The following is a 25985-nucleotide window of genomic DNA, read 5'->3' on the forward strand; positions in this document are numbered from 1 at the left end:
CTCCCCGAAGTCGAGTCAGAGCTGGGAGGGCAATTTGGCAGCTGGCTCACTCCCTGCATTTTCAAGCATCATTAGATCTTTTTTTTTTCTGACAACTTCATCAGTTAGCAGGGCTTGGAATTGGCAAAAATCCTTATTTAGACATTCAGCCAAAGAATGAAGGGGTTTGTTTCAGAAAAAACTCAGTGCTGTGGGAGGCCATCTCTGTTCTGGACTGAGCAGTCTCAGAGGGGCCCCGGGACTGAAGGGCAGGCTTGGCCTTGTCACTGACTCTCTGCAGGCTTGGGTACATCACTGGTCTCCAGGCCTCAGTTTATTCATCTGTCATGTGGATCCACTCCCACCTCTTACCAGGTAGCAAGGAAAGCTGGGGAAGATGAAAGAAAAGGCTGAGTTCTAGTTTCAGCTTTGCTCATCTGATTTTTTTTCTCCGGCTGGAGACAGGGAGTCCACAAAGATACCAAGCACTGCTTTTACCTCATCCCTGCTGTGGGAGGTTTGTATCCTGTAGCCACTGAGCGGCCCCAGGAAATGGGTAATAGACAGACTTTCCCACAACCCACCTGGTACAATTACTCAATCCTTCATTCACTCATCTTGGGGCTGGAGCCGAAAGATATATGTTTTCATTTCCTCATCTCCTCATATGCCAAATAGTATTGGGGTATCTCATCCACCCTGGGGAATTACCTGCTGCTACTGTCTCCAGAGAGGGGTAAATTGGGGCATGGAGTCACCCAGCCAGAACCCAGCAAAGACTAGAATTCAAATCAGGATGTGTAGTCAGGGTCTAACCATCCTTGCCTTTCACAGCTTAGCACTTCCTGGAGGTTTTTCCGAGCCAGGCCCTCAACTGATTCTAAAATGATTCAGGATTCCTCAGTTCCCAAGGGCGGAACATTCTCCACGCTGTGAAGCCCTAAGACGCGATTGGTGTTACGGAAAAAGAAAAGGAAAAAGCTTCCGGGCAAAGCGCTGCATTTCTCAGTGCCCTTGCCTATGAGACGGGAGCGAGGCATCCTCACTGTAGGTTCATGTAAGGATCCTGTCACAATGCATATATCGTGCTTGCTGCTCCTCCCCGGAGAAGTTCTGGAGTTAGGCCGGATAAGCTCCACTGGGAAGGCTGAAGGAACCGGAGGCCACACAGAGGAAGGGTCCTCCCAGGTATCTGAGGTGGTAGGGGCATCCTGTGACCAGGCTAAAACAGGTACCATCTGTGTGTGTGTCAGGTACTGTGTGTGTGTGATACTGTGTGTGTGTGTGTGTGAGAGAGAGAGAGAGAGAGAGAGAGAGAGAGAGAGACTGTGTATGTGTCAGGTACTGTGTGTGTGTATGTGATACTGTGTGTGTCAGGTACAGTGTGTGTGTGTGTGTGTGTGATACTGTGTGTGTCAGTTACTGTGTGTGCGTGTGTGATACTGTGTGTGTGTCAGGTACTGTGTGCTTGAGTGTATGTGCACATCCCTGTATGCTTGTGTGTCTGTGTGTGTGTGTGTGTTTACTTTCTATGCAAACCCCTCCTTCCACAGTGTAGATTAAAACTCTTTTTACTATAAGACTTGAGCCCAAATTCCCAGAGTAGTGAGGGAACAGGCATTGGAGGGTCTGAGGAGGGGGCCTAAGGGCCTGGAGGCTTGCTTGTCCTACACCCCAGGCCCTGTCCTGCCCTCAGAGTACAGGATAAATAAGCCCTCCTCAGCTTTTCAAGAGTGCTGGTCCCCGGGGCCTTCTCAAACTGCTGGCTGGAGGCTCTATTCCCCTCATGTCGTTGCTGATAACTTCATTTGTGCCCCTAGAGACCTCAGGCTGGTTTAAAAATAGAAAAAATAAACAACATTGTTCCTCATGCCCCCCCCCTTTCCCTTCAGGCTTTCTAACGAGGTGCTGGCTGGGCCCGCCAGGGCTCTTTTCCCAGGGTTTTTGACCCTGTGCCTGCTGCCAGCCTCCACAGGGACTAGACACCCTGCAGCTTTGAAGGGCTTCCCTGTGGCCTGAGCATGATGCAAGCAGAGAACGATGGTACCACCTACCTTGTGCTATTCATCACATCCCACAGAGGGAGGTGGGGACATCTCCCAGGTACAGAGGGACAGGCTCAGCTATGAAGGGACCTTCTAGGGGATTGTTCCATTTTTCTGGCTCTGGCGTTAACCCCTTTCAGGAGGGCCGTATTCCTTTTTTTTTAAAATACTAACTGCGACTTGCCAGAACCCAGCCTCCTAGGCAATCCAGGCTTGCTATCTAGCATCCCGGTCTTTCACTGGCAGCCCGTGTCACACCTCAGTTTGCTCTGTCTGAAAAATAGACCAAATGGTAGTTAGCACCTCATCCCACCCCAGAGGGTTTAATACTGGCTAGAGGAGAGGTGCTCCAGGGAAGTGAATGGGAAGTAGGGACCAATGGTCTGAGAGGGTTAACAGAGAAGGAGGAGGGAGGGCATGGCTGTGTTCTATGAATGGTAGATCCGTGAAGGGAGTCTCCCATCTCACACAAAAGAACTGGAGAGAGGTAGGTATCCCTAAAAAGTCACAAGGAGGAACTGAAAACCCTACTCGTAGAAGTGACAGACAAATTAGGGAATTCTGTCAGAAGAAGGACTTGGGACCATAACCACACGAGCCGGCTGATAGCTTGCAGGGGACCTGCTCCTGGTGGGCACCCTAAACTTGACCGGTAGTTGGAGCTGAAACTTGGAGCAATGGTGATTAAGTGCCTTTGATATCTGAGGACCCTGCACACTGAGGCCAGCTAGGTTCTGGGAGAGAGGTCACTCTTTCCTCACTTTGCCTGAGGCCAATCACCAGAGGTAGATGGTGGCCCATCTAGTGTCAAGAAGACTGAATGAAGCACCTGCACTTAGAAAACAGCTGAGGGGTGGCTGCTTTCCCCATTTCTAATGGGAGACCTTCCCCATTAGAAATGACTTCTCTCTGGAGATGGCTAAGGGCCTGTCTTTGTCCTGTCCCATACTCCCATGAACTGATACCCACAGGGGGCAGCCAGAGGAACAGCTGGCAAGGAGCTTTGAGCATGGAGTGGCTCCTCTCAAAGCAGAGCCCTGCTCTGCCAGCTGCCCTTGCCTCTTCTTTCCCAGTTATATAGCTCCCAGGACAGGAGGAATTGCCCAGGCTCAGGCCAGCGGGCGATGTGATGTATACACCTCCCTTGATTGTCTCCTCCTCCGAGAGGCCCCTGAGTATCAGGAAGCCATGGGAAGATGTGGGAAGAGTTCATTTTCCTGGGTAGATACCCGAGGGAACAAAAGGCCCAGTAAGGCTTCAGGAACCTTGTGGAAAACCACATCAGAACTGCTAACGGGTCCCTCCTGCCTTCTATTTTGGAATGTCTCCGGAAAGGTAAAACACAGATGCCCTGAGATGCAAATGACAGAAATGGGTCATGTTCCAATGACCTTCCCTCCTCACCAAGCTCTCTTCTCAGCAGGACTCCAGTTCAGGCTGCCACCCTTTCAAAGCTGCTAGGGTGTTTAGAGCCAAAGGCTTCGGCCCCAAGCAGCTCTAACAAGCCAGGCTTGCTCGCCTCATCTCAGTATACCGACGAAAGACACAAATCCTAGCGAAAAGCAGAGAAGGGAGATTTATTCCATGCAGCTACATTAGGAAGCGGAACAAACAGGTTTGCTGACTTCTAAGATTTAGGCTTAACCAGAGCAAGGGGCATGGGTGAGCAGGCAGCCTGGTCAAGGTGTGGACCTGACCATACTTGTCTCAGCTCCACTGTCTTCTGCAAGATGGTTGGATAAGTTGTCAGAACAGTGACATCTCTTTCTAAAAGCCAAGCTGCTCTCTGTCCAGCACGAGGCTTTGGATTCTCCTCCCCCCCAGCATGAGGCCCCCTAGGGGAAATTCTAATTTCTTAGGTTCCATTCTTTCAAGTCTGATAGCCAAAGTTGGGGAGGGGGGAAGTGTCTCTCTTCAGAATATCTCTGCTCCTGCTGGGATGGTTACAGAGAAGAGGCGGTCAGCCTCTTACTGGGTCTGGAGGCGGGGGAGTCCAGCACTGCCCCAGCCCAGCCTTTGCTTATGAGCAAACCAAGCCAAGAAGCAGCCACTGGGAAGGGAAGGGGGCTTGCTAACCCAACTCCCGGCCTTCCCAGCACACTAGCTCTTTCCTGGCTTGCTTTTTATTGTATTGTTAAGGGTAGTGTGCAAGTAAAACACATACACACAAAAAAAACCAATTCCTTGACACCCATTTTCACAACATACATTTTCATTTTCTAATTTCTCTTGCCATCGTTTCCCCTGGCCAAGCTTTATTTTACAACAAGGTAGATGTACCTAGATGCAATCTTGTTTTTTTTTTTGTGTGTGTGTGTGTTTCTTTCTCCCCATTAGGCATAAATGCTTTTTTCATGTTGCTGAATAGCCAGCGTGATTGTGGTCTGATGGCTGCGTAATTGCATTGAGTTCTAATTGACCAAACAAACCCTCCCTTCATGGCTGAGCAGTAACACTCTTTGCAGGGGATAGTTATTTTTCTGCTGCTATAAATAACATCCCAGTAAACACCCTCATGTATTATTTTCTTCATTTTTTTTTTGAGAATTATTTTCTGAGTCTAGACATCCAGTTTCTCCTTGGAGGCAGTGAATAGACAGGGCTGTCCACTCCAGAAATTAGAACGAAGTAGGCCATTCACATGAAAATTGCATTGACTATGTAGCAACATGAGGAAAAAGTTATAGCTTGGTGTGTGTCGGGGTTGGGGTGAGGGGGAAAGGATAGCACAAAACAAGGAACTGGGGGATTTAAATATCCTCAACTCAATATGAAAAGATAGGATCCTGAGGCATGCAACTAGAGACTTCTCTTTAAGTGGCCATTGTCGCAAAAGGTTGCTCCATCCATAGCTGTGCATTTGTTGTCTCTGCTCCATTTTTTTTTCCACCTGCACGAACATTCCCAGCTGTGCTGTGCTAACACAGACCCCCGAACCGGGCTGGAGTCCACAAGTTGAGCATTTCTTGCTGTGTAGGGGGCTCAGCCTAAGACCCCTATGCCACTGTCTAGCTAGTCCTGTCCTAGAGGAAAAGATTCAGAAACCACCGCATGTCTGAATGTGGCAGATAAGCTCAGCTGCCCACTGCACCCATTGCTGGCATCCGATGGACACTTGCCACTCCTTGCCTGGTCCGTGAGTTGGTGTCAGCACTTGTTTTAGTCCTTAGCTTGACACCTCCACACACCTTCCGGAACATGCTGGGAGAGAATGGGTCAGAGAGAGCTGGGACCAGATTCTCAACTTTCTTCTTACCTCATCTGGTCCCTTGCCTCCTTCCTGCCTTTCCGTGGTCAGTATGACTCTCACAGTCAGTATAATTAGCCATAGCTACTTCCAGGGTTGCAGTAAAAGCAGTGATGGGAATGCAGCACTTAGGAGGTGGACCTACAAAGAGCTAGAGTTTCTTCTTTTCCTTGTCGTTCTTGGGGCAACGGGGGTATGGAGAGGGCAAGGTACCCAGAGATCTGAGCCAACAGAAGATACCAATAAGTACCCAGGTAATGATGCCTCATGGCTGGCTAGGCCCTAGAGTTATCTGAGAAGGGGCGTTCTCATTTGAGAAGGATGCCTCTGAAAGGCTGGCCTGTAGCCAACCCTGTGGAACATTTCATTAATCAGCGGTTGATTCGGTAGGGCCACCTCCTGGGCAGGTAGGACCTGGGGTGTATAAAAAAAGCAAATGGAGCAAGCCATGAGGAGCATGCCAGTAAGTGGCACTCACCCATGGCCTCCGCATGAGTTCCTGCCTCCAGGTTTCTGATTCCCCTGGGTGACGGAGAACACGCTGTATAAAGGAAATAAGCCCTCCTGCCCCCAAGTTGCCTTTGGTCATAGTGTTTTACCAGAGCAATAGAAAACTAAGACATCAGTGATCAAAAACAGTCTGGTGGGAGTGGAGTAGTGTCCCCAGGATAAGAAGAAAAAGGATAAGAAAGTTGGGGCTTCGACTGTTGGACTGAAAAGGCCCTTTTTTAGGTTCTTACTTCATGATGTTTAGAGAGCTATGGACCATGAGGCAGGGTGGAGAGAGGGTGGGTATGGTGGCAAACACCTATGATCCTAGCACTTGAGAAGTGCAGGCAAGATCATGAAGATACCAAGAACATCTGAGGCTACATACCTAGGCTCAAGACCACAGATTTCCTGAGACTTGGTTTCCAAAAGACAAAATACATACATACATACATACATACATACACACATACATACACATATACATAAAATCACAGATGAAGGTATCTGGAGGGGCTATTTCCCACTGAGAACTAAGGTGTAATTCCCTTTTTTTTTTTTTAATTTGAGTTTTGTTTTATCTGGGGCAAGGTTCACTCTGCAGGCCAGCCCAACCTCCTACTTATGAAAATCCTCCTGCCCCATCTTCCCTGGGTGGGGATTATAGGCATGAGCTGCCTTGGCTAGCCCACTTCCATTTTTATTGGTTGATTCACAGTGACGGCAAAATAGATCATTTGTCCTTTGCCTGGATCCACCAACAAAAAGGAGATTGTGTGATACCGGGAACCTACCTCTTACAGAGTGGACAGTGACATGGGCCCCAGTGTGCCCCGGGCCAGGTGACCCCAAACACCTGTAAAGTGATGTTGCTGCCATCTAGACGCTCTGGGGGTGGGCAGACTAGCTCTGCCACTGGCAGCAGACCAAAGACTCCCTGGGCAGCAAAAGGCCTATTCTGGAAACTTCCTAAGGGTCCTATGTCCAGGCTGGCCTTAGGCAGCTGGCTTCCTCACAGAACTTAGTCTCCTTCTGTCTGTGGACTCCAGGTGCAGAGTACATCATAAATGATGTTTGTATTGGCCTCCCTGGGCTTTGTTTGTATGTTCTCCAGAAAGCCGGAGAAACTGTCATTAAGCTCCCAGCCTGTAGCACAGGAGCTGTGTCCATTCACTTCGCCACGCAACAGTGCTAAAACAGAGGAACCGACCCTGACCATGGAGTCCCAACTGGGGTGCCAGGGGCCACCTGCTCTGAACAAGAACAGAATTGGGGTTGCAATGGCTGGGAACTGCCCTCCCACAATTCATCACTCTGTGGGGGTACACTGCCCTCTCTCCTCCTTGCCTTTTGTACTTCTTCCTGGGGGAGGGGGAATAAGGGCCAGGGGTCAGGGGCCCTTGCTTCTCCTTCTGCCTCCACTTCACATTCACTCCAAAAAACTTTTGGCCTCTTAACAGAGATTCACAAACACTGCCCTGGCCAAGCCCTGAAGTAACCACAGAGGGTTGGGGTGAGGTTGGGTGGCTGCAGAGAAGGCTTACATCCCTCCATCCAACCCTCCCCCTCTCTCCTCCATCTACCCTCCTCCCCTGCTGCCTCCTACAGAGACTTTGGGCCTCCCACCCTCCTATTAGGTAGCATCTGTTCTCCTCAGGCCCCACCCACAGGACCCACCCTCCAAGAACCAGTGGCTCCAGAATGTCAATGCCAATCGTTTCCCCACAGTCTTCATAATTAGATGAAACGGCAAGGCCATACAGCACGGAACTAGAGAGTCATTTCCACAATGCCAGCACTTTATTGGGAGTTCTGGCAGAAGCGTCTTCGTCAGAAGGCAGCCAACAGAAACACACTTATTTATTTATTTCTTACCTAAATGTGGCAAACATTGGAAAGAAGGAAGGAAGGGAATAGCAGTTACAGGGTATGTTTGAAGGAGAGACGGTTTGACGGAGGTAGAAGAGGCCGTGCATTGCCTTTGTAAGCTCCTTGGAGGGGAGGAAGGAGGGCCTTGGTGGGTGTCTGGGCTGAACCAGGGTTTTCAGGCTGGTGTCTGCTCTGTGCTGGGTCACTTTTCCTGGCCCACAGCTCTGTCCCTTCTTGCTTGGTGGAAGGCTCTGTCCTGGTAGGAGTAGGAACATCCAGTGGAGACAGCCCAAGAGCATCCTGTATCTTGCCTGCTATTTCCTGGTATCGTGGTGGTCACTGGAGCCTTCCGTGTTGTCTGATCATTGGCCACATGCAGACTATCTGAACTTAAGAATCAGATACGTGTGCCAACTGATGAAGGCTGACTCAGAAGGACCACTGTGGTTAAGAAACTGGGATTCCCACTGAAGCTTCCTTTAGGCTCAGGCTTGCCTGTAGCAAGTATAAACCCCCGTGATTCTCTCCTCTGACTGCAGAATGAAGCAATGCCCAGGCAGGTATGAAACCCATGAGCTACATCCTGGCATGCTGGCTCAGGCAACAGGCTTAGTCCAAGGTCACACTACATAGTTGTGACTGCGGCAGCGTGACCATGATACTGACGGGAGGCTGGCAAAGAGGGCTGGTGTGATAATGCTACAGAACATTCATCAGTGGCCTGCCAGTACCACACACAAACACGGTGTCATTGAAACTACACACACACACACACACACACACACACACAAAACAAAACAAAACAAAACAAAAAACCCATGAGCAAAGTTCTCATTCTGCCCCTTTTTATAGACAGCGAAATAGAGAGGCCCCAGGGTCTACCCAAAGCCACATAGCTTTTTTTTTTTTTTTCTGCTTTGATTACCCAGAATCTTGAATCCTGTTTAGTATGTTGTGGAGTTGAGTCAGTGAAAGTGCTAATAGAAGCCAGGTGTGGTGGTGCACTCGTGCAATGCCAGGACTCCGGAGAGCAAGGTGGAAAGGCTGCAAGTTCTAGAGCAGCCTGAGCTGCAGTGAGGTCGGTCCTGAAAGAAGATAACGTGAGAACGGACACTTCATGTAACTTGTGGAAGGCTTGCTGCTCTTGTTTATGGCAGATGTTTGACAACCAGCTGAGGGGACACTGGCTTGCTGGTTTCTTCCTTTTATTCTTTTGCCCGTTCGGGCTGTACAAACAGAACACGGAAACTGCGCAAGCTGGTCTGAAGCTGCAACGTAACAAAATTTCATAGAGATCAAACTAAAATTCATTATGGGGGTGGTGAGATGACCCGGTGGGTACAGGGCTGCTTGCTGCCAAGCCTGATGACTTGAGTTTGATTTCTGGGTCTCCCATAACAGGAGAGAAGTTGCTCTTCGCCCTTCACACTCATACAAGCAAGCGGTGCTTGCTTGAGTGTGTGTGTGTGTGTGTGTGTGTGTGTGTGTGTGTGTGTGTAAAAATAAATGTAATAAGTTACGCTATGCTTGGCATGGTAAAAGGATCAACAAGAATTTGAGGTCATCCTTGGCTACACAGGGAGTTCAAAGCCAACCTGGGCTACATGAGAGCCTACTTTTTAAAAATAAATGAGTTAGCTTTTCAAGAGCCAGTCCACTTCCAGAACCTCCGCTTGGTTCACTGTGCCCAAGTCTCCCACAGCTTAAGCCTCAACTCCTGCAAGGCCCCTGAAGACTCAGGCAGGAAGACCTCTAGAAGGCCCCTCAGGGAAGCGTGAGGTGTCTGTGGGCCTGGAATCTAGGAAGAGGCTGGCCTGCTGGAGCCCAGCCAGCCTAGGCCTCGTGAGCTCACAGTTGTTTAATAATATTTAATGTTTTTACTGCCTCGCTCTCCTATTTGTTCTCCCAGTGATCTGCCTCCAGCTGCCGGCAGGACGTATCCCAGCTTGTCCCTGCCAGCCCATCTGTCACCAGACGACAGTTCCCACAGGACCTTTAAGAAGGCAGAGACTAGTGGGAATGACGCCTCCCGGGGCCTGTCTATAGAAGAAGGGCATCCACCTGCCTGAGCTTCAACCTATGATTCCCACCCCGCCCTCTGTCCCCTGTTCCTGCCCTCCAAGCCCCTTCCCCCTGCATGTTCCCACTCCCAAGCCCCTGAAATGGGCACTTAGGCTCGCAATCAGGGCCTCTGAGGGGCTTCAGAGTCCAAGTTCAGCCCCACAGCTGTTCTCTCCTCTGCAGCTCCACTTATCCTGTGGAAGCGTCTAGGAGAAGGGGTGACAATGAGGATCCTGAGGCAGGAGAGAGCCCTCGGCCTCACTCTGGGTCCTCTTCTCTCCATAGCATCTCCGGGGGTCTGACTGCATCTTCTCCCTGAACTAGCCTCAGCTCTAATCTGTTTCTTCCTGATTTCCCCTTCCAGGCGGTTTGTGTGTTCACCCTCTCACACCCGACCCTGTCCTACATTCCATCATGCTTTGCTGTATGCAGTAGCCCTGGCTCATCGGCCAGTTCCCTGTCCACGGTTTCAATTACCCACAGCCAACCGTGGCCTACCAATGGTGGTATTTCGGTGGTCTGGAAAGAAATAGGTCTTTCTTGTTTTCGTTTTATTTTATTATTTTTAAAATTGTGTGTGTGTGTGTGTGTGTGTGTGTGTGTGCGCACAGTTGTTTTCAGAGGCTGGAGGTGTTGGATCTCCCCCCGTCAATGGAGTTACAGGCAGTTGTGGGTGCTGGGAACCAAACTCAGATCCTCTGCAAGAACAGCCAATGCTCTTAACCCTCGAACCATCCCTCCAATCCGTAGGAATAAGTGGTTCTTCCGCTTCAAAGACTGTGCCATTTCTGAGTAGCCTGACGGAATCTCCCTTTCTGGCTGGAGAGACAGGAACTTTCTGTCTGGCCAGCGTATCCACACTGTGTATGCTGCCTGCCTGCTGACCACTCAGCAGCCTTCTGTTATCTGAGCATCTCTGAGATATCGCGGAGCTTGCACAAGGCTTCAGTCCCACCTTGACTTTCCATGTCCCCCGAGGATAAGGGCGGCTGTGATGCCTGGAAAGACTTCAGGCAAGGTGGCTTCTCCGCCATGCTGGCCTCCCCTCTCCATCCCCCCACCGTCACAGTTTGGTGACTCACACTTAGGCACTGTTACAAGGACTTGAGTTCGGATAGGAGCTTTGCATCTTCCTGCCCTCAGATAAAGTGGCATTTTCAGCACCGCTGACCTGTCCCCTGAGCCCCTGACGGCTGACAAGGGCATGGGATTCTGGGTAATACCTTGAGCCCCACATTCCCTGGGTGTAGGAACATGATTTTGAGAAATTTTCTTGGGGTTTAATTGAAGATTCGAAGGACTTCTTAGAAGCTCTGTACCAAAAGCATCCGCAAGGCTCTTCACGGAAGCAGCAGATAGCCGGGGGGGGGCACTCCTTCCTGCGAACCCTGCTTTCTCACTGTCAGACAGAGAGCCAGTGTGCAGCCCTCCACCTCTCCGCATACAGCAGGCGCTCACTTGTGTTGGGTTCGTGACTTTACCGTGTGGTTCTGACCCAATACTGCCACCTTCTGGTAGAAATGTTCTGGTGCTGAAGGGCTGCCCCAGGTTCAGATCAGGAAGCAGGAATTCCTCCCAGGCAGAGACTAACAGAAGAGGGACCCACAGAGAAGAGTCACTGGGCTGCTCCGCTCTCCAGGAGCACAGAGCTCCATCAGCCTGTGTCCCCCATGGCCCCGCTCCTGCTACCAAGCTCTTCCTTTTCTCTGGGACAGCTTCTTCCCAGGAAACACATGGCTCAAAAGCAGCATGGCCTTGGGCTCCACCATCCCCTGGCTGGTAGACTTGCCCTCCAGTTACTCTCTCCCCTCAACGGGTGAAGGACCTTTCAAATACTTTTTTCAGTTATCCTTTTCTTTTTCACTAATTTCCTGCTATTTCCCTGTATGCACCATTTTCACCAAAACCCCACAACTTTTGATTGCTTTTATTTTCATTTAGCTCAAAAATACATTCTCTTTTTTTGAGGGTTTCCAAATTTTTTTCTCCATTGTTGATTTCTAATTTAATGTAATTACGGTCAAAGAACATTGCACATACGATTTATATTCTCTTAAATTCAGTGACTTGCTTTTTAACCCAGAATCTGGTCTATTTTGGTCAATGTTCTAAATGCACTTGAAAAAAAAAATGTTTATTTGCCGTGATAGGAAGGGCTTTCGAGAAAATATCAATTACATCCTGTTGGTTGATAGTCTTTTGTGTTCTTCATGACTTTTGGGATCGTTTACCTGTTCCTTCCTTTACTGGTAGAGAAACGTTGACATTTCTAACCATATTGCAGATTGTCTCTTTTCTGCTCTCTCACATACGTATCATTTCCGGTCTCCTCGACTCCTTTGTGTAGACCCCAGTTTCTTTCTGCTACCTTCCTTGTGCTTATTCTGCATCCCTTCCTGGGATGCTTTGTCTAGCTCTGGTCTGTTGCTACCAAGTCCTTTCAGCGCTCTTTGTTGGCCTTCGTGTTGGGAGGACGTCTTTGCTAGGTATAGAATTAAACATCCCTAGTGTCAATTTATCTTTATTCCCGCCCAGCTCTTCCTTAGCACTGGGAAAAGATTCTTTTAGATGTTATTTTAGCATTTGATTTTTCTGTGTCTTTAGGTGTGTCTATTTGTGGAGCATCTTGAGTGTGTGTGGTTACAGTTTACAATCATTTCTCTTCTAATGTTTGTTTGCTTTGAGACAAGGACTCCCTTTGTTGCTGGTGTCAAACCCTTGAGCTCATGCAGTCAATCCTCCTGTGAGGATTTAGCCTCCTGTGTGCTGGGCTTACAGTACACACCTCTGAGCCCAGCTTCCTCTACCTTCTAGGACACAGGTAGTATGACTATTGTTGTTATTTTACTGTTCATGCCCCCCCTGTTATTTGAGTCATTATGGACCCTGTTTTCTGCTGGTGTGGCTCTTTTGGCATTTTTGCATGACTGTTCTTTTCTTTCTAATGCTAAGTATTGTAAATTTTCTATTGTAACTATCTAACGTTGAAGCTGTGCATACATTCTTGAGTTTGGTTTCCAAATGTGGTTCGTTACTGCAACGTTTGGGATACATGGGATTTAGAAGGCAGGTTCTGTTTCCATTTCACTCAGCCTTCCCTAATGTCAGTATCTTACAGAACCATGGTACACACCTATCAAAACTAAGAAATTTGGAGCTTAGGAGATCATTCAGTCAGCAGAGTACTCACTGCTAGAACCTGAGTTCAATGCCAGGAGCCAACACTTAAAAAACAACAGCAACAACAAGCAGGCACTCACTGGGGAAGCACACGCGCTAAAAGCGGAATGACACAGAGAAGACAGTATACGGCCCCTGGGCAAACGGTGACACACATGTGCGAAGCCATACCTATTAACTGGTAATCCCAGGGCTGGCCCGGCAAAGACCGACAGCTCCTGGAGCTCCCTCCCTAAAGGCCACAGCCCGCATGGCATACTCCAGGCCAGTAAGAGACCGTCTCAAACAAACAAAGTTGCTGGTACGTGGGAGCAACAGCAGAGGTTGTTCTCTGATCTCCATAGACAGGCCCACGCATGTGTGCACCTGCAAACACACACACAACACACACACACACACACACACACACACACACACACACACACACCCCTCATGTCACCCATCAGTGTTTTTAGCTTTTGTAGTTCTCTGTTTGCATATAGTAAAAATAACAGAGTTCATGCTAATGTCCTGGCTGTCACCCCCATACCGCTTATCTGTAACTTATCTGTAACATTGTAGTTTACCTACCTGGGGTTTATCTTTTGAACTTGGGAATAGTCTCAGAATCATCCACCCACAACCCCCTGTGAGAAGCAAACTCCCCAGGACCTCAGAGGAAAGTGTGGATCTTATTCTCTTTGCCTCTCCAGAACCGAACTGAAACCCTCTTTTTGAAAGTATCTCCATCAGTGCTTCTGCCTGTCTGCCCTTTCAGGGAGGTTTCGGCCACACAGCCGCAGCGCTTTCATTCATTGCAGGCCTGGTGCCCCTTCCGTGCCCACAGCTAGCACCTGGCTAACTGCCTTTAATTTGCACCCAGCGCGAGCTCACTCCTGGGGTGTGCGGTGCTGAGGCTCTGAAAAACAAACAAACAAACAAAAACAATCGAGTGGCTGGAGAGGTGGCTCTGTGGTCAGGAACAAGCACTGCTCTTGCAAAGGACCGAGTTCAGGGGACTCGGCACCTACCTTCGGCAGCTCACGGCCCCTTGTAACTGCAGAGGGATCTGACAGTTCCAGCCTGCACCATACGCACATTGCCACACATAGGCACAGACAGACACAGTCAAGATAAATAAATATTAAATATGTATTTAAGCGCAAAGAGGCTGGATTTGCCCACACTGCTCCCCCCCCCCTTCTTCCTTCTACCTTCCTCACCCCCTTCCTTTTCTTTCTTTCTCACTTAGCAGCTCAGACTAGCCCGGGTGAACTCTTCCTCCTCCTGCTTCCGCCTCCTGAGTGCTGGAGCTACAGGCATTGTGCCAGGCTCAATATGTAACCCTTTTAGTCTGATTTCCTTCGCTCAGCAAAACCCATTGAAAGATCTTCGGCATTGTGGCGTTCGTCAGTGGCTTTTCCTCTCTCTGAGTCACATTCTGTCTCCTAACTGTGTCTCAGCTTGTTTATCCATTCATCTCTTGAGGAGCATATTGATTGTTGTAGCCTGCCTTTTTATTCTCGTAATGATGTCTTCTGAACAATGTCATTTTTCAATTTTAGTATACTCAAATTTATGGAGGTTCCCCCTATGGTTAGTGCTTTTGTACATTGTTAAACAATCTTTGCCTCAAGGTTAAGAAGATATTCTTTTTTTGGTTTTTTTTTTTTTTTAAATAAAAGGCTGACTACTAGTCTTATATTAGTCTATGGCTCAGCCTGAGATGGCTTTTGTGGTTTTTTTTTTTTTTTTTTTTTGTGAGGTAGGGATCAAGATCCATCATTCCTTTGTGATACTGTCCACCTGCTGAGCCCCGGAGGTTGGTGACTGTCCTTCTTCTGGATACATTATAGCGCCTTCTCCACCACAGATAGGGCACATCTGGTATTGGGGTGGGGTGTGGAGAGAGAGGCAGATGCCTAGAGTTCACTGGCTAGCCATTCTACCCAGTTAGTGAGCTCTAGGCTCAGTGAGAGACCCCGTATCAAAAACTAAGGTGAAGAAGGCTGGAAAGATGGCCCAGCAGCTAAGAGTACTTACTGCTCTGCAGAGGACCCGGGTCTGGCTCCCAGCACTCACATGGTAGCCCACACCCACCTATAGCTTCAGTTCCAAGGGTTCTGATGCCCTCTTCTGATCTTCCCAGGCTCCTACACACATGTGGTACACGCTGTCAGCAGAGAAGAGTATATCCGAGGCTCATACACATTAAACAAACAAATGACAAATATTTTCTAAAAGTAAGTTGGAAAGTGAGGAAAGAAAATCCCTGACGAGGGGCCGAGGAAAGGGCTCTGTGCTTGGGAGCAGATACTTGCTCCCGAAGGGGGCCGTGATCCAGCCCCAGCACCCATGTTAGGCACTCAGGACTGCCTATGACTCCAGCTCCAGGAGGATCTGATCCCACCGGCCCCTGAAGACACCTGCACTCGTGTACACACACACACACACACACACACACACACACAATTAAAATTAAAAACAAATCTTAAATGTACTTTTAAAAAGAGAAAATATCCACCGCTGACATGTATATGCACACATGCGTATACACCCACACGGACAGGTACGCGCACCACTACGCGCACCACATACGCGCACACACAAAATAATAAAACAAAACATTTCAAAAAAGGTTTAAAAACAGCCACCAGAACTTAAGACTGAAACAGCAATGAGAAAGTTTAAATAAATAGTATTGAGTCCTTAAAAACAAAACAAAGCAAAAAAAAATACCCCACGGTGTCGTAAAAATCCAAGTGCATCTGTGATGTCATTATTGAGTCAGTGGCATATTTTTATGAGCATTTTCCCCCCCAGCAACTGTAAAAAAAAAGCCCTTCTTGACTAGTCATTAGCTAGAGAAATGGCGAGGAGATATTTTTAAGCTAAGTCCAAATATTTTCCCTCTGACTTTCATCATCAAATCAAATCTCTTGTTCAATAACTTTGAGAGGATCCTTAAAAAAAAAAAAAAAAAAAAAAAAAGTTAAAAAAATTTTTTTTGGCAGGAACTGCAATCTTTTTATCAACAAACTGTAGTTTCTGTTTCAAAAAATAATCTGCCAGCATTTGGGGTTTATTTCCATCTCCCTTGGTCTCATCAGGCAAAAAAGGAGATTGCGCTGCTGAGTTACCTGTATAAATTTTTGCGCTGACATGTTTATATTCCCCTTGTTCTGAACGCCTTCAGGCTCGGGTACACGTTATTCCTGAGATGAAAGCATTACTTTGTCAATTGTCACTTCCTTCCTCCCTTGGAGGATTGGGGACTTTTAAATGAGTGTGAAATTTAACGCAGATGATAACTCCCTGGATACATCCCAAAATTTATGGGTTCGGATTTCAGATTGCTAACCTTAATAGCATTTAAAAAAAAATCTGGAGCATGGTAAACTAAATGGGACAGAGAAAGGTTGAGGAGTGGGGACCTGAGATGGTTGAGGAGAGGGGACCGGGGATGGTTGAAGAGAGGGGACTGGGGATGGTTGACTGATTCCCCTCTGCAATGCCTCCCTGGCTACGTTTCTGGCTGCCCCCAGAGAGATTGGGCAAAAGGGTCCCCAGCCTTCTGTCACTCGGCTTAAGGTAAAGAGACAGCTGCGTCCCCAGCACTTAGAAATGTCTCTCTGCAGGGCCATCTCCAGCAGACTCCATCTGGAACTGTGCAGACTCTAAGTGAAACCTCCTTACGGATCTCAGTGTCTGGCCATCCCTCCAGGGAAACAGAAAGGCAGGGAGCCTCGGAAAGTGGGGAGCTGCCTTTGTTTGGGGTAGAAGCAGGCATGGGACACTGTGTTGGTACTCCAGGAGGTGTTAGGGTCAGATCCTGGGCCCTGGCAGCCTCCACGAGCTAGGCTTTCCACCACCTGTGCCCAGGAGGCCAGTTAAAGAGGCATGCAACAGCAGACAGCAGAAAAAGGAGATTTGTTTATTCCATGTGGTCGCATTGTTGTGAGAAGGAATAACAAAGCTGTCCAGCACCCCCTCACCTCCAGCTAGTCTATCTTTTGGGTCCTGACATGAGGTACAGACGTGAAACTACGCAGTCTCCACAAAGGTGTGTTACTGACCATCACTAACTATTTGCTTTTTGACTCCAGTCTCTCCTTAAATGTGGTCTGACAAGTTGTCAGAACCCGAAATCTTAACCCAGGAGACAGCTTCCTCCTCCGGCTGGCAGCCACCTTCAGCCTTTCACTTCTCTTGGCATGAGATTCTGGGGGAAATTCCTGTTCCATGGGGGTCCATTGCTGTCAATCTGATCACCAAAGGGAGGGACTCACATGTCCCTTTAGGACATCGGGCCTCAGGGATGATTGTGTGGACAGGCCTTGCTGTCCTCTGGAGAAGTGTCCCATTCTCCATGCTCTGGTCCCTTCTCCTTCTCCAGCCTGATGGCCCTATCTCTCCCCTCTCCTAGCTTCTTCCCCCTCTAGCTAGTTTCACCTTCACTGCTTTTTAGTCTAGCTTTCATTGTTTTTGCACTTTGTTGAGAAAATGATTTTATTAAAAATAAAGACATTCAGGGGCTGGAAAGGTGGCATGGTGGTTATGAGTTCTTTCTGCTCTTGCGGAGGACCTGGGTTTGGTTTCCAGCCCCCACATGGCAGCTAATAACAGTCCATAAGAGGGTGGTCTAGTGCCCTCTTCTGGCCTCTTTGGGCAATGCACCCATGTGGTACACATACATATTGGCAAGACCCTCACACACAAAATACAATTGAAAAAACATTAATTTACCCTGTATGTGTGTGGGTGTGGGTGCTATATTATGCATGTGGAGATCAAAGGACAATTTGTAGTGTTTTCCTTCCGCACGTGGGTCCTGGGAATCAAATTCAGGTCATGAGGCTTATCAGGAGCATAAAAATCCACGGGACCATCTTACACCACAGCCCCACCCCCTGCCAGCTTATCCTTTAAAATCTTATTGTAATGTTTTGAAATAAAGCTATGTAGGGATCTAGTTTGGTTGTTTTATTTTTTTTTAACTGACACATAATGGGCATATTTATGGGGTAGAGCTAGTTTGCTTTAGTTTTAATAGCTGTCATAACTGACTCAAAGAGGAGAAGTGCATCATGGGATGCATGTACTAAATCACAGCCCTTAGTTTTTATCCCCATCCACCAATTAAAGGCTTTCTATTGAACTGCGGTAGGAATCATGTTTCTTCCTTTATGTCAGCCAGTGGTTTTACAAGCTAATTGGGAAGCTTTACCTTTTTATATTTTTAAACAGACTCAACATCCATCTACATCATTTGGGCAAATTTCAAACAGGTTAGAAAGAAAAAAACTGTTTCTAATATTTACAGGCATGTCCATGTAAACACCCTTTGTAGGCTGCTATCACAGCTTTAGCAACAACAGCAACAAAACGCCACTTCAAAACAGTCTCTCTGCAAAAGCGGTTTTACAATGGAGACGCCTTCATGGTACAGTGAGTCACCTAATTTCTCTTGAGTAGTCAAACGAAGTTGCATTTCCTCTTGGTGAGCAACAGCTGTGTATACATTACAGACGGTAAAAAATAAATAAATAAATAAAAATATTATCAGCAAATTAATAGGTGGAAAAGTGCCAACCACCGCTTGCCATTGTAAGATCTCAGCAAATGTGAAACACTTGTTTGCATGGGGAAAATATGTAACTCAAATATGGACGTCTGGCAAGTTTGAGAGTGCTGTCTCTCTCAGCCAGAGGGCCTCCCTGGGCTCGGAAGGACGCTCAGTCGCTCCTGATGCTCTGCTCACAGATCCTTGTATACATGTTGCTATAAAACTCTAAAAAGGAAAAAAAACCAAACCAAACCAAAACAAAACAAAAAAACCCTAATCATATTGGCGATTCCTGCTGCATCTGGACAGACTGCCCTGGTCACAGTAGCCTGAAGAAAATCTGCGGAGAAAATTAACATTAACTCACCATTTTCTTTTTTGTTTTGTTTTGTATCTTGCCCATCACCGACAGACTTTTCATCAATGATTACACTCAATTAGTCCAGAAGTAGTGGTGCGGTGTGTGTGTGTTGGGGGGTGTGTGTAATATGTGTGTGCGTGTTCATGTTTGTGTTAGCATATGTGCGAGGGGATAGGTCAGAGGTCAGTGTCAGGAGTCTTGCTCAATTACTCCCTAATAGCTCTCTAATTACTCTCCATAGCCCACCAGTTTGGCTTGCTGGCTGGTGGGCTCTCTCTTAGCACGGAGACTACAAATGTGCCTTCCCACACCTGAACCCTTATGTGAGATCCAAACTCAGGTCCCCAGGCTTGCATGGCAAGCGCTTCGCTGGCCAAGCCACGCCCACACCCTCTGCTTTTGGGGGGTTTGTTTTGTTTTGTTTTGCATTTCTTTTACCCCAACATAATGTTTTTATGTTTGGCTGTGAGCCTAGCCTTTAATGGCTGAGCGATCGCTCCAGCCCATAATATTTGTATTAATTATTTGGGAATTTCATACAACGAACCCCAATCACATTCACTTCCCATTTCTCTCAGGTCCGACCTCCTATCCTTGGCCCCCTCCACACTTCCAAAAAAAAACAACCCTCACCGAGTCCAGGGTGTATTGCCTGTATACTAATAACGAGAGACGCTGAAGACTGCTGTGACAACCTCCCCCCTAAAGAACAGTCCAGACAGGAAGCTATTGAATCCTTAAAAATTGCGATAAAAGTGCTGGAGTGTGGCTCTTCGCAGTGGTGGTTTCTGGGGTGGGGGTGTAGGACTCAGTTATCTTTAAGGGGCTGGCCACTGGGAGTTTGACCATGCTTTTGGGGAGCTTTCACTATATAGTCCAAGTCAGCCTTGAACTGACAGTCTTCCTGCCTCAACCTCCCAAGGGCTGGGACTACAGGCCTGTACCACCACACAGGACAAGAAATGGTGTTTTTATTAAAAACTCACTTTATTTATTCATTCTGTAACAGCTTCCTCTTTAGTCGATCAGAGACTCGTGGCTCTTCGTGTAGTTCATTATTAAAGTGAAATCTAGGAGATCCAAATGAGAAACAGCTGTCCTTTCAACTTTTTAGCAGAAGCCTTGGCGATACGAGACCCGTTCCCCCTCTTCATCTTCAGAAATATTTTCTCTGCATTTTCTCAGGTTGTGTTGTGTGTGCTATTAGTCTTGTCGTCATCTCCCAACTTCTGGGTTTCCAGTCTGAGACAAGGGAATGTATATTCCGGGAATTCCTTCCCTGGGAAGATATAAACATATGCGCTGTCCGTATAAGGTCCCACCGACAAGGCGAAGTACCCTGCCACCAGAGAACAACCTCAGAAACCAATGAGTTTGAACGGCTGAGGGGCTGCTTCCAGGATCACCAGTGACCCCGCCATACTAGAAAGTCCTCGCCCAGCATGGATGCCGGCTTCCTTATAGCCACACAGATGGAGGCCCCTTTATTAGTCTCCCCTAGCTTTTATACCCTAGGTATCCCAAGACCCCTAGGTCCTTTGCAATTAGGAAAGGCTGGGAAGATTGCCTGGAGGCTCAGGGCAGGGTTCGTGACCTACCCAGTTTCTCCTCCTCTGAGGAAACAATTGGTAGCCAACAGGCCCTCTCTCAATGGTTGCTTGAAAACGGGCACTGCTGGTCTAATGGAGATAGTGTCTGTTTTGCTTGGAGAATAGCACACTACGTCACTCTTCCGCACCCCTCCCAAGAGCGAGAGTGAGCTGATCTTTCAGTAACCATCCCCTCTACCCCCCCATCTCCCCACCCCTTCACACTCCTCCTCCCCCCTCCGGCCAAGCCCTAACACCATCACCACCATCAACCCCCTCACTCCCAGCCAAGGCTGGCAGGAGAGGAAGACCTCATCTTGTTCCTTAGCTGGAAAAGTGCTGTGGTGGAGAGCCCACTGACCTACCTGCCTTGTGCCGGACTGGACACAGGCACAGAGACCGGAAGCAAGGGCATCTTGTTTGGTCTGCCTGGATTCTCAAGCCTTCTCTGTGCGGAGTAAAACTGCATCTCAACCAGGAAAAGGCCTCGGCGCTGGCATTTTCAGGCTGTTCAGCTTTATCTGCGTTACAAACATTATCTTCAATTGTGGTCTCCTTGAGGGAGTCTCGTTCAGTCATATACCCATTTGTGAGAGGAGTTAATGCAGTTAAAATTTGGTCACATAATTGATAAAGCCACTTAGCTAGGTACTTGGGACACATCATACGTGTTCAAGCTATCGGCGTCCATTAGAGACAGGGAAAGCAGGTATTTCTGGCTATGTCAAAGGAAAAGGATGGGAGCTCCAGCCTGAAGCCAGCTTGGTATTTTGAGGGGCTCAGCCTGGATTCCCCTGCATCACAGTCATTACTGGAACATGTATATGATATATGAATCTATTTCTTTATAGTATGTTATATATGTGTGTGTATGTATATGTATACATGTATACAATGGACCCCCATGACCTGAAGAGCTTACAAAGCAGGTTGCCTGGTGTTCATTCACTAAGTACCACCCACTCTTGAGACTCACACAGTTGAAACATTGTCCCAAAAATGCCAAGGCTGGAAGTCCAAGACTGGGTGTAGACAGGGTTGGCTCCTTCTGAGGACTGGGGGAAAGGTCGTCAGTTCCAGGCTCTCCTACCTTGCAGGGCTGCTGGCTATCTTCGGTGTTCCTCAACTTGTAGAAGCTTCACCCTCGTCTCCGTGTGGCAGTCCCCAAGAACCATGTATCTGGGCCCAGCTTCCCTCTGTATGAGGACAACGTTGTATGTCATGAGAGTCCCTCCTCTGTGTGATGTCACTTACAGAGCTCTACTTCTGAATGAAGTCATATTCTGAGGTGCAGTGACTTACTGCTTTGACACAGGAATGCTGGGGGGACACAACTCACCTATAAGGTGGTCCTCCACTGTAGACCTCCTGACAGAAGGCTTCTGAGGGGGAAAACCCGTGTGCATGTGTGCTATTTATGGAGCATACGCCACGCAAACACCACAATGTGACAATCACACTCTTGACAATTTTTAGAACGCCGGTTTTGTTTTGTTTTTGAGACAAAGTCTTGCTGCATAGCCCTGGCTGGCCTGGTATTCTCTGTGTAGCCAAGGCTGGCCTCTGACTCCCAAATTCTCCCCCCTCGGTCTCCCGAGTGTTGGGATTACAGGTGTGCACCACCACCGTATCAGACTCCGATTTTCAGAACACTTAGCATGAGATGCATCCTCTAAGAGATCCAGGTACCCGGCACAGAGCTGGGGACTACAAGCACAATGCAGTATAGCTGATTCTTCGTCTTGCGTGGAGAAAACTCTACAACTCTCAAACATGTGTTTAAGAATGACTCCAGGTGACGTGTATGCTTTACAAAGTCTGAGAAGCACAGGGCCACCTGAGGCGACACGCAATGTCCCGTCTCAAACAAATGATGAACAAAAGAAAACCTCGCATTTGACTGTGTAGCTGAGTTCTAGGAGAATGAAAGAAAAAAAATCTCAAATGTTAACAATGGGGAAATGAAGCCAGACAGCTAAGTGTTGGCTGGTCCGGGGCGGCTTTAGAGCCAGCATAGACCAGCGGTTTCTCAACCTTCCTAACGTTGTGACCCTTTAATGTACTTCTTCATGTTGTGGTGACCAACAGCCAGAAAGCTATTTTGTTGCTACTTCATAACTGTGATTTCGCTACTATCATGAACCGTAATGTGAAGATCTGTTTTCTGGTGGTTTTAAGTGTCCACTAAGGGGTCTCAACGCACAGGCTGAGAACCACTGGTGTAGCCCCTTGGCAGTTGATTCAAGCCAGGCGCCTAGGCCAGGTGATAGGCCATTGCACAGCTGAAGCAGAGAGGCTGGGCCAGACCCTTTTGCATGAAAAAGTGGAGCTCTGAAGAGATGCCTTGTCACAGAAAAGGGAGCTAGAAAGACGCCAGAGAGCCGCTTCGACCGATTAGACGTTTGGAATCCGGGGCTCTGCTGTCCACTCATGTCTGCTCTGTGTGGTTCCAGGATCCTGCGGCTTAGGCAGGGTACATATAAGAACAGGGATTTGAGGGGGGTATTAGGTGTTAGGGTTTGTTTTGAAGTACAAGAGAGAGTTGGAGTTTGATAAGGTCCGTTGTCAGGCAACTTGAGAACTGGCAAGGGTGGGGACACTGAACAACTGGAGAAAGGCATCCTGGGAGGTGGGAATGGATGGGGAGGGGGCCCACAGAGTGAGCAGAGGGTGTGTCAAAGCTGAACTTGCTGCTTTGAAGGACGGCCAAGCAGGGTTCTGTGCGGTTCCCCCGCTGCAATCTGTGGGGATCAGCTGCCACTGTAATAAGGTACTTGAGAAGATCGTGTAAGAAAGGGCCTGCAGCTTTAGAGTTTCACCCATTGCTCTGGGGCCTGTGGTGAGGCAACACATTATGCCAGAGGGTGAAGAGAAGGGAGCTGCTCACCTCATGGTACCTGGGAAGCGAAAGGAATATGAAGGGGCCAGAGTCCCATGATCCTCTCTGAGGACACCATCTCACCAGCGTCCTACCACCTTTCACTGGGCCCTGCCCTTTTAAGCTTCTACTACTTCCTGAAGGTCAAACCTGTAACACACAGGCTTTGGGGAGACAGTTATATCCAAATTCTAGCAAACTCTAATGAGATCTGCCCCCTCACCAGAGAGCCCTCACCACCTGCCCATTTCCGGAACCCAGGGGGAGAGTTGCAAGCTAAAATAGCAAGCTGGGTCTGAGCTGGCACAGCTGGGGCATCAATCCTATGTGGAGGAATATCAGCTCACATGCCAAGGCCAGGACCATTTTTTGAGGGAACCAGAGTTTCATGGTCCTCGGTAATTTTGGGCTCTAATTTGGGGTATGTGTGTATGTGTGTGTATGTTTGGGAAGGGGTGAGGTGGGATGGGGCTCTAACCCAGGAGCTAACACATGCTGGGCAAATGCTCTACTGCTGAGCTTCCTTTCCAGCCTGGGAACCTAATTTGAAAACGTCTCCGATGGTTCTGACATCTGTGGTAGTTAAGCAGCAACTAACACCTCCCATTGGTTGAGTATTTACGAGACACGGGACAATTTTTCTGCTTATTCCTCATGGCAGTCCTTCAAGGTAGACATAATTATTATCCCTCCACTATACAGAAATCCTCAACTCTGAGGGATAGGTAATGGGTGTATCTATATGACAGTTGCTCCCTAATTACACAGCCTTAAACCTAGGTCTGTCCACTGCTACGTCAGTATGTCGATACTGGTTAAATCTGGCGAGCTGGTTATAGATGACTTTTTTTTTTTAAATCTATTTTTAAAAGCTTCCAAGTTTTAAATATAAAATGGAGGGAAATTTAGTAGCCATAAAACAAGAACAACAACTCAGTAACACAACCAAAAAACAAACCATTGGAATGTGCCGAAGGAGGTGTGGGTGAGCAAGGTGATGCCAAGCGAGGCCCCTTGCCCTGGGTGGCCTCATCACACCTGGGGACCAGGTGTTACTTTTCAGCTTGTTGCTCTTTTTGCCTCAAGCCCATGACATGCCACTAGAGACGGATGGGAGAGGCTCGGGGAGGCAGCACCCTGATCCTGATGGACCTCGTCTCCCCCACCCCCATCGCAGGTCAATCCTTTCAGAGACCGCATCTGCAGGGTGTTCTCCCACAACGATGTGTTCTCCTTTGAAGACGTGCTGGGCATGGCATCTGTGTTCAGTGAACAGGCCTGCCCCAGCCTGAAGATTGAGTATGCCTTTCGAATCTATGGTGGGTACTTTGGTTGGGGATGTGGGGGGTGCTGAAAGGGCCAAAGAGAACCTGCCACAGTAGCTCATGGATGGGATTTATTAGGTCTTTATGAGTATATATCATGTTTCTTAAGTACTGTGACGTCACAAAGCCGATAGAGAATCTCTGGTCTAGTGGACTGAGAGGCCCTTCCCTCCGTGTCATCTCTATTAAGTGGCTTTTATTATTGCTGTGGCGGACTTACCTGACAAGAAGCAGCTTAAGGGAGGGAGGATTTATTTGAGTCACTTTGAAGGCACATGGTCCATCGTGGCAGAGAAAGCATGGCATGGTGGCAGGCAGCCCACAGGAGCTGGACCATGTGGCTGGGACGACTCACCTCCTTACACGTTGGTGGAACAGGAATCAGAGGTGATGCAGGATGTTGTGGTAACCATAAGCCTTCAGTCCTGCCCCTTAAGAAATGCATCCCCTCCCTGGCTAGGTTGCTCATCCCAAAGGTTCCAGTCTCCCAAAACAGTGCCAGCAGCTGGAGACCAAATGTTCAAACACATGAGCCTGGAAGGGCTATTTCAGGTTTGAATCATAACGCCACCCAAGGGTACTGGGGTCGCCGGTGTGCGGCTGTTTGATGACTTCTCTCTGGGCAGGCCAGAGAGAAAGAGCAGACACACATGGGTGGGAGGGACTTGGGCTTGTCTGGCAGGAAGAAGATTTAGAGACAGGAGCACTAGAACCAGCTCTACACACAGTGACTGCGTAGTCTCAAACAAGTCATTTCATTTGACTGGGAATCAGTTTACCCTTCTCTAGAGGGAAGGGCTTGAGTGAGATCATCTCTGAGGTCTTCGGGATCTGCCCTTCACTTGGCCATGCCTGCTTAGCGCGGTGGGGTACTCTCAAAAGCAACCAAAGAGAAAGAATGAAGGAAATCTTGACCTGCCTTCCTGTAATAGTTCATGATGGCATACACCTGCAATCCTAACACTCGGGAGGCTGAGGCAGAAGGATCACACGTTTGAAGATAAACTGGGCTTCGTAGTGAAACAGTGTCTTGAAAAGCCTTGGGCTAGTGCTATAGCTCAGTGCTAGAATGCTTGCCCAGGATATACAAGGCTCTGGATTTGATTCTCAAACTAAACAAACAAACAAACCCCCCAAATTCTCCATAATCTGAAGAAACTGAGTGGTAGATAGGCTTGGTAGACTGAATTAAACCCAAAATGTCAGCAGTGTTTTGGAGAAATATAACAGAACTCAGAATCTCTGAAACAAAATATTTACAGTACTCCAAGTGAAATCTAAAAATGACCTGATACACAAGAAAGTTCTTTTAAATCTTGCTGCAGCCTCCAGAGGGGAGACTGACTCTGACATGACCCAGATACTAAAATTCACTGATAAAGAGTTTTAAAGCAGCATCATAAGCATCTTCAGTTCT

General features: G+C 48.1%; 1 protein-coding gene across 1 annotated transcript in view; it reads left to right on the plus strand.

The window, feature by feature from the left end:
- Cib4 (calcium and integrin binding family member 4) overlaps positions 1-25985 on the plus strand; it is a 53796-nt gene that overhangs the window by 18112 nt on the left and 9699 nt on the right. Inside the window, exon 4 of the mRNA XM_021635475.2 lies at positions 24421-24562. Coding sequence (XP_021491150.1) covers positions 24421-24562 — 142 coding nt within the window. The remainder of the gene's footprint in view (positions 1-24420; positions 24563-25985) is intronic.

Source organism: Meriones unguiculatus, chromosome 1 (genome assembly GCF_030254825.1).
Source record: "Meriones unguiculatus strain TT.TT164.6M chromosome 1, Bangor_MerUng_6.1, whole genome shotgun sequence".
Taxonomy (NCBI): domain Eukaryota; kingdom Metazoa; phylum Chordata; class Mammalia; order Rodentia; family Muridae; genus Meriones; species Meriones unguiculatus.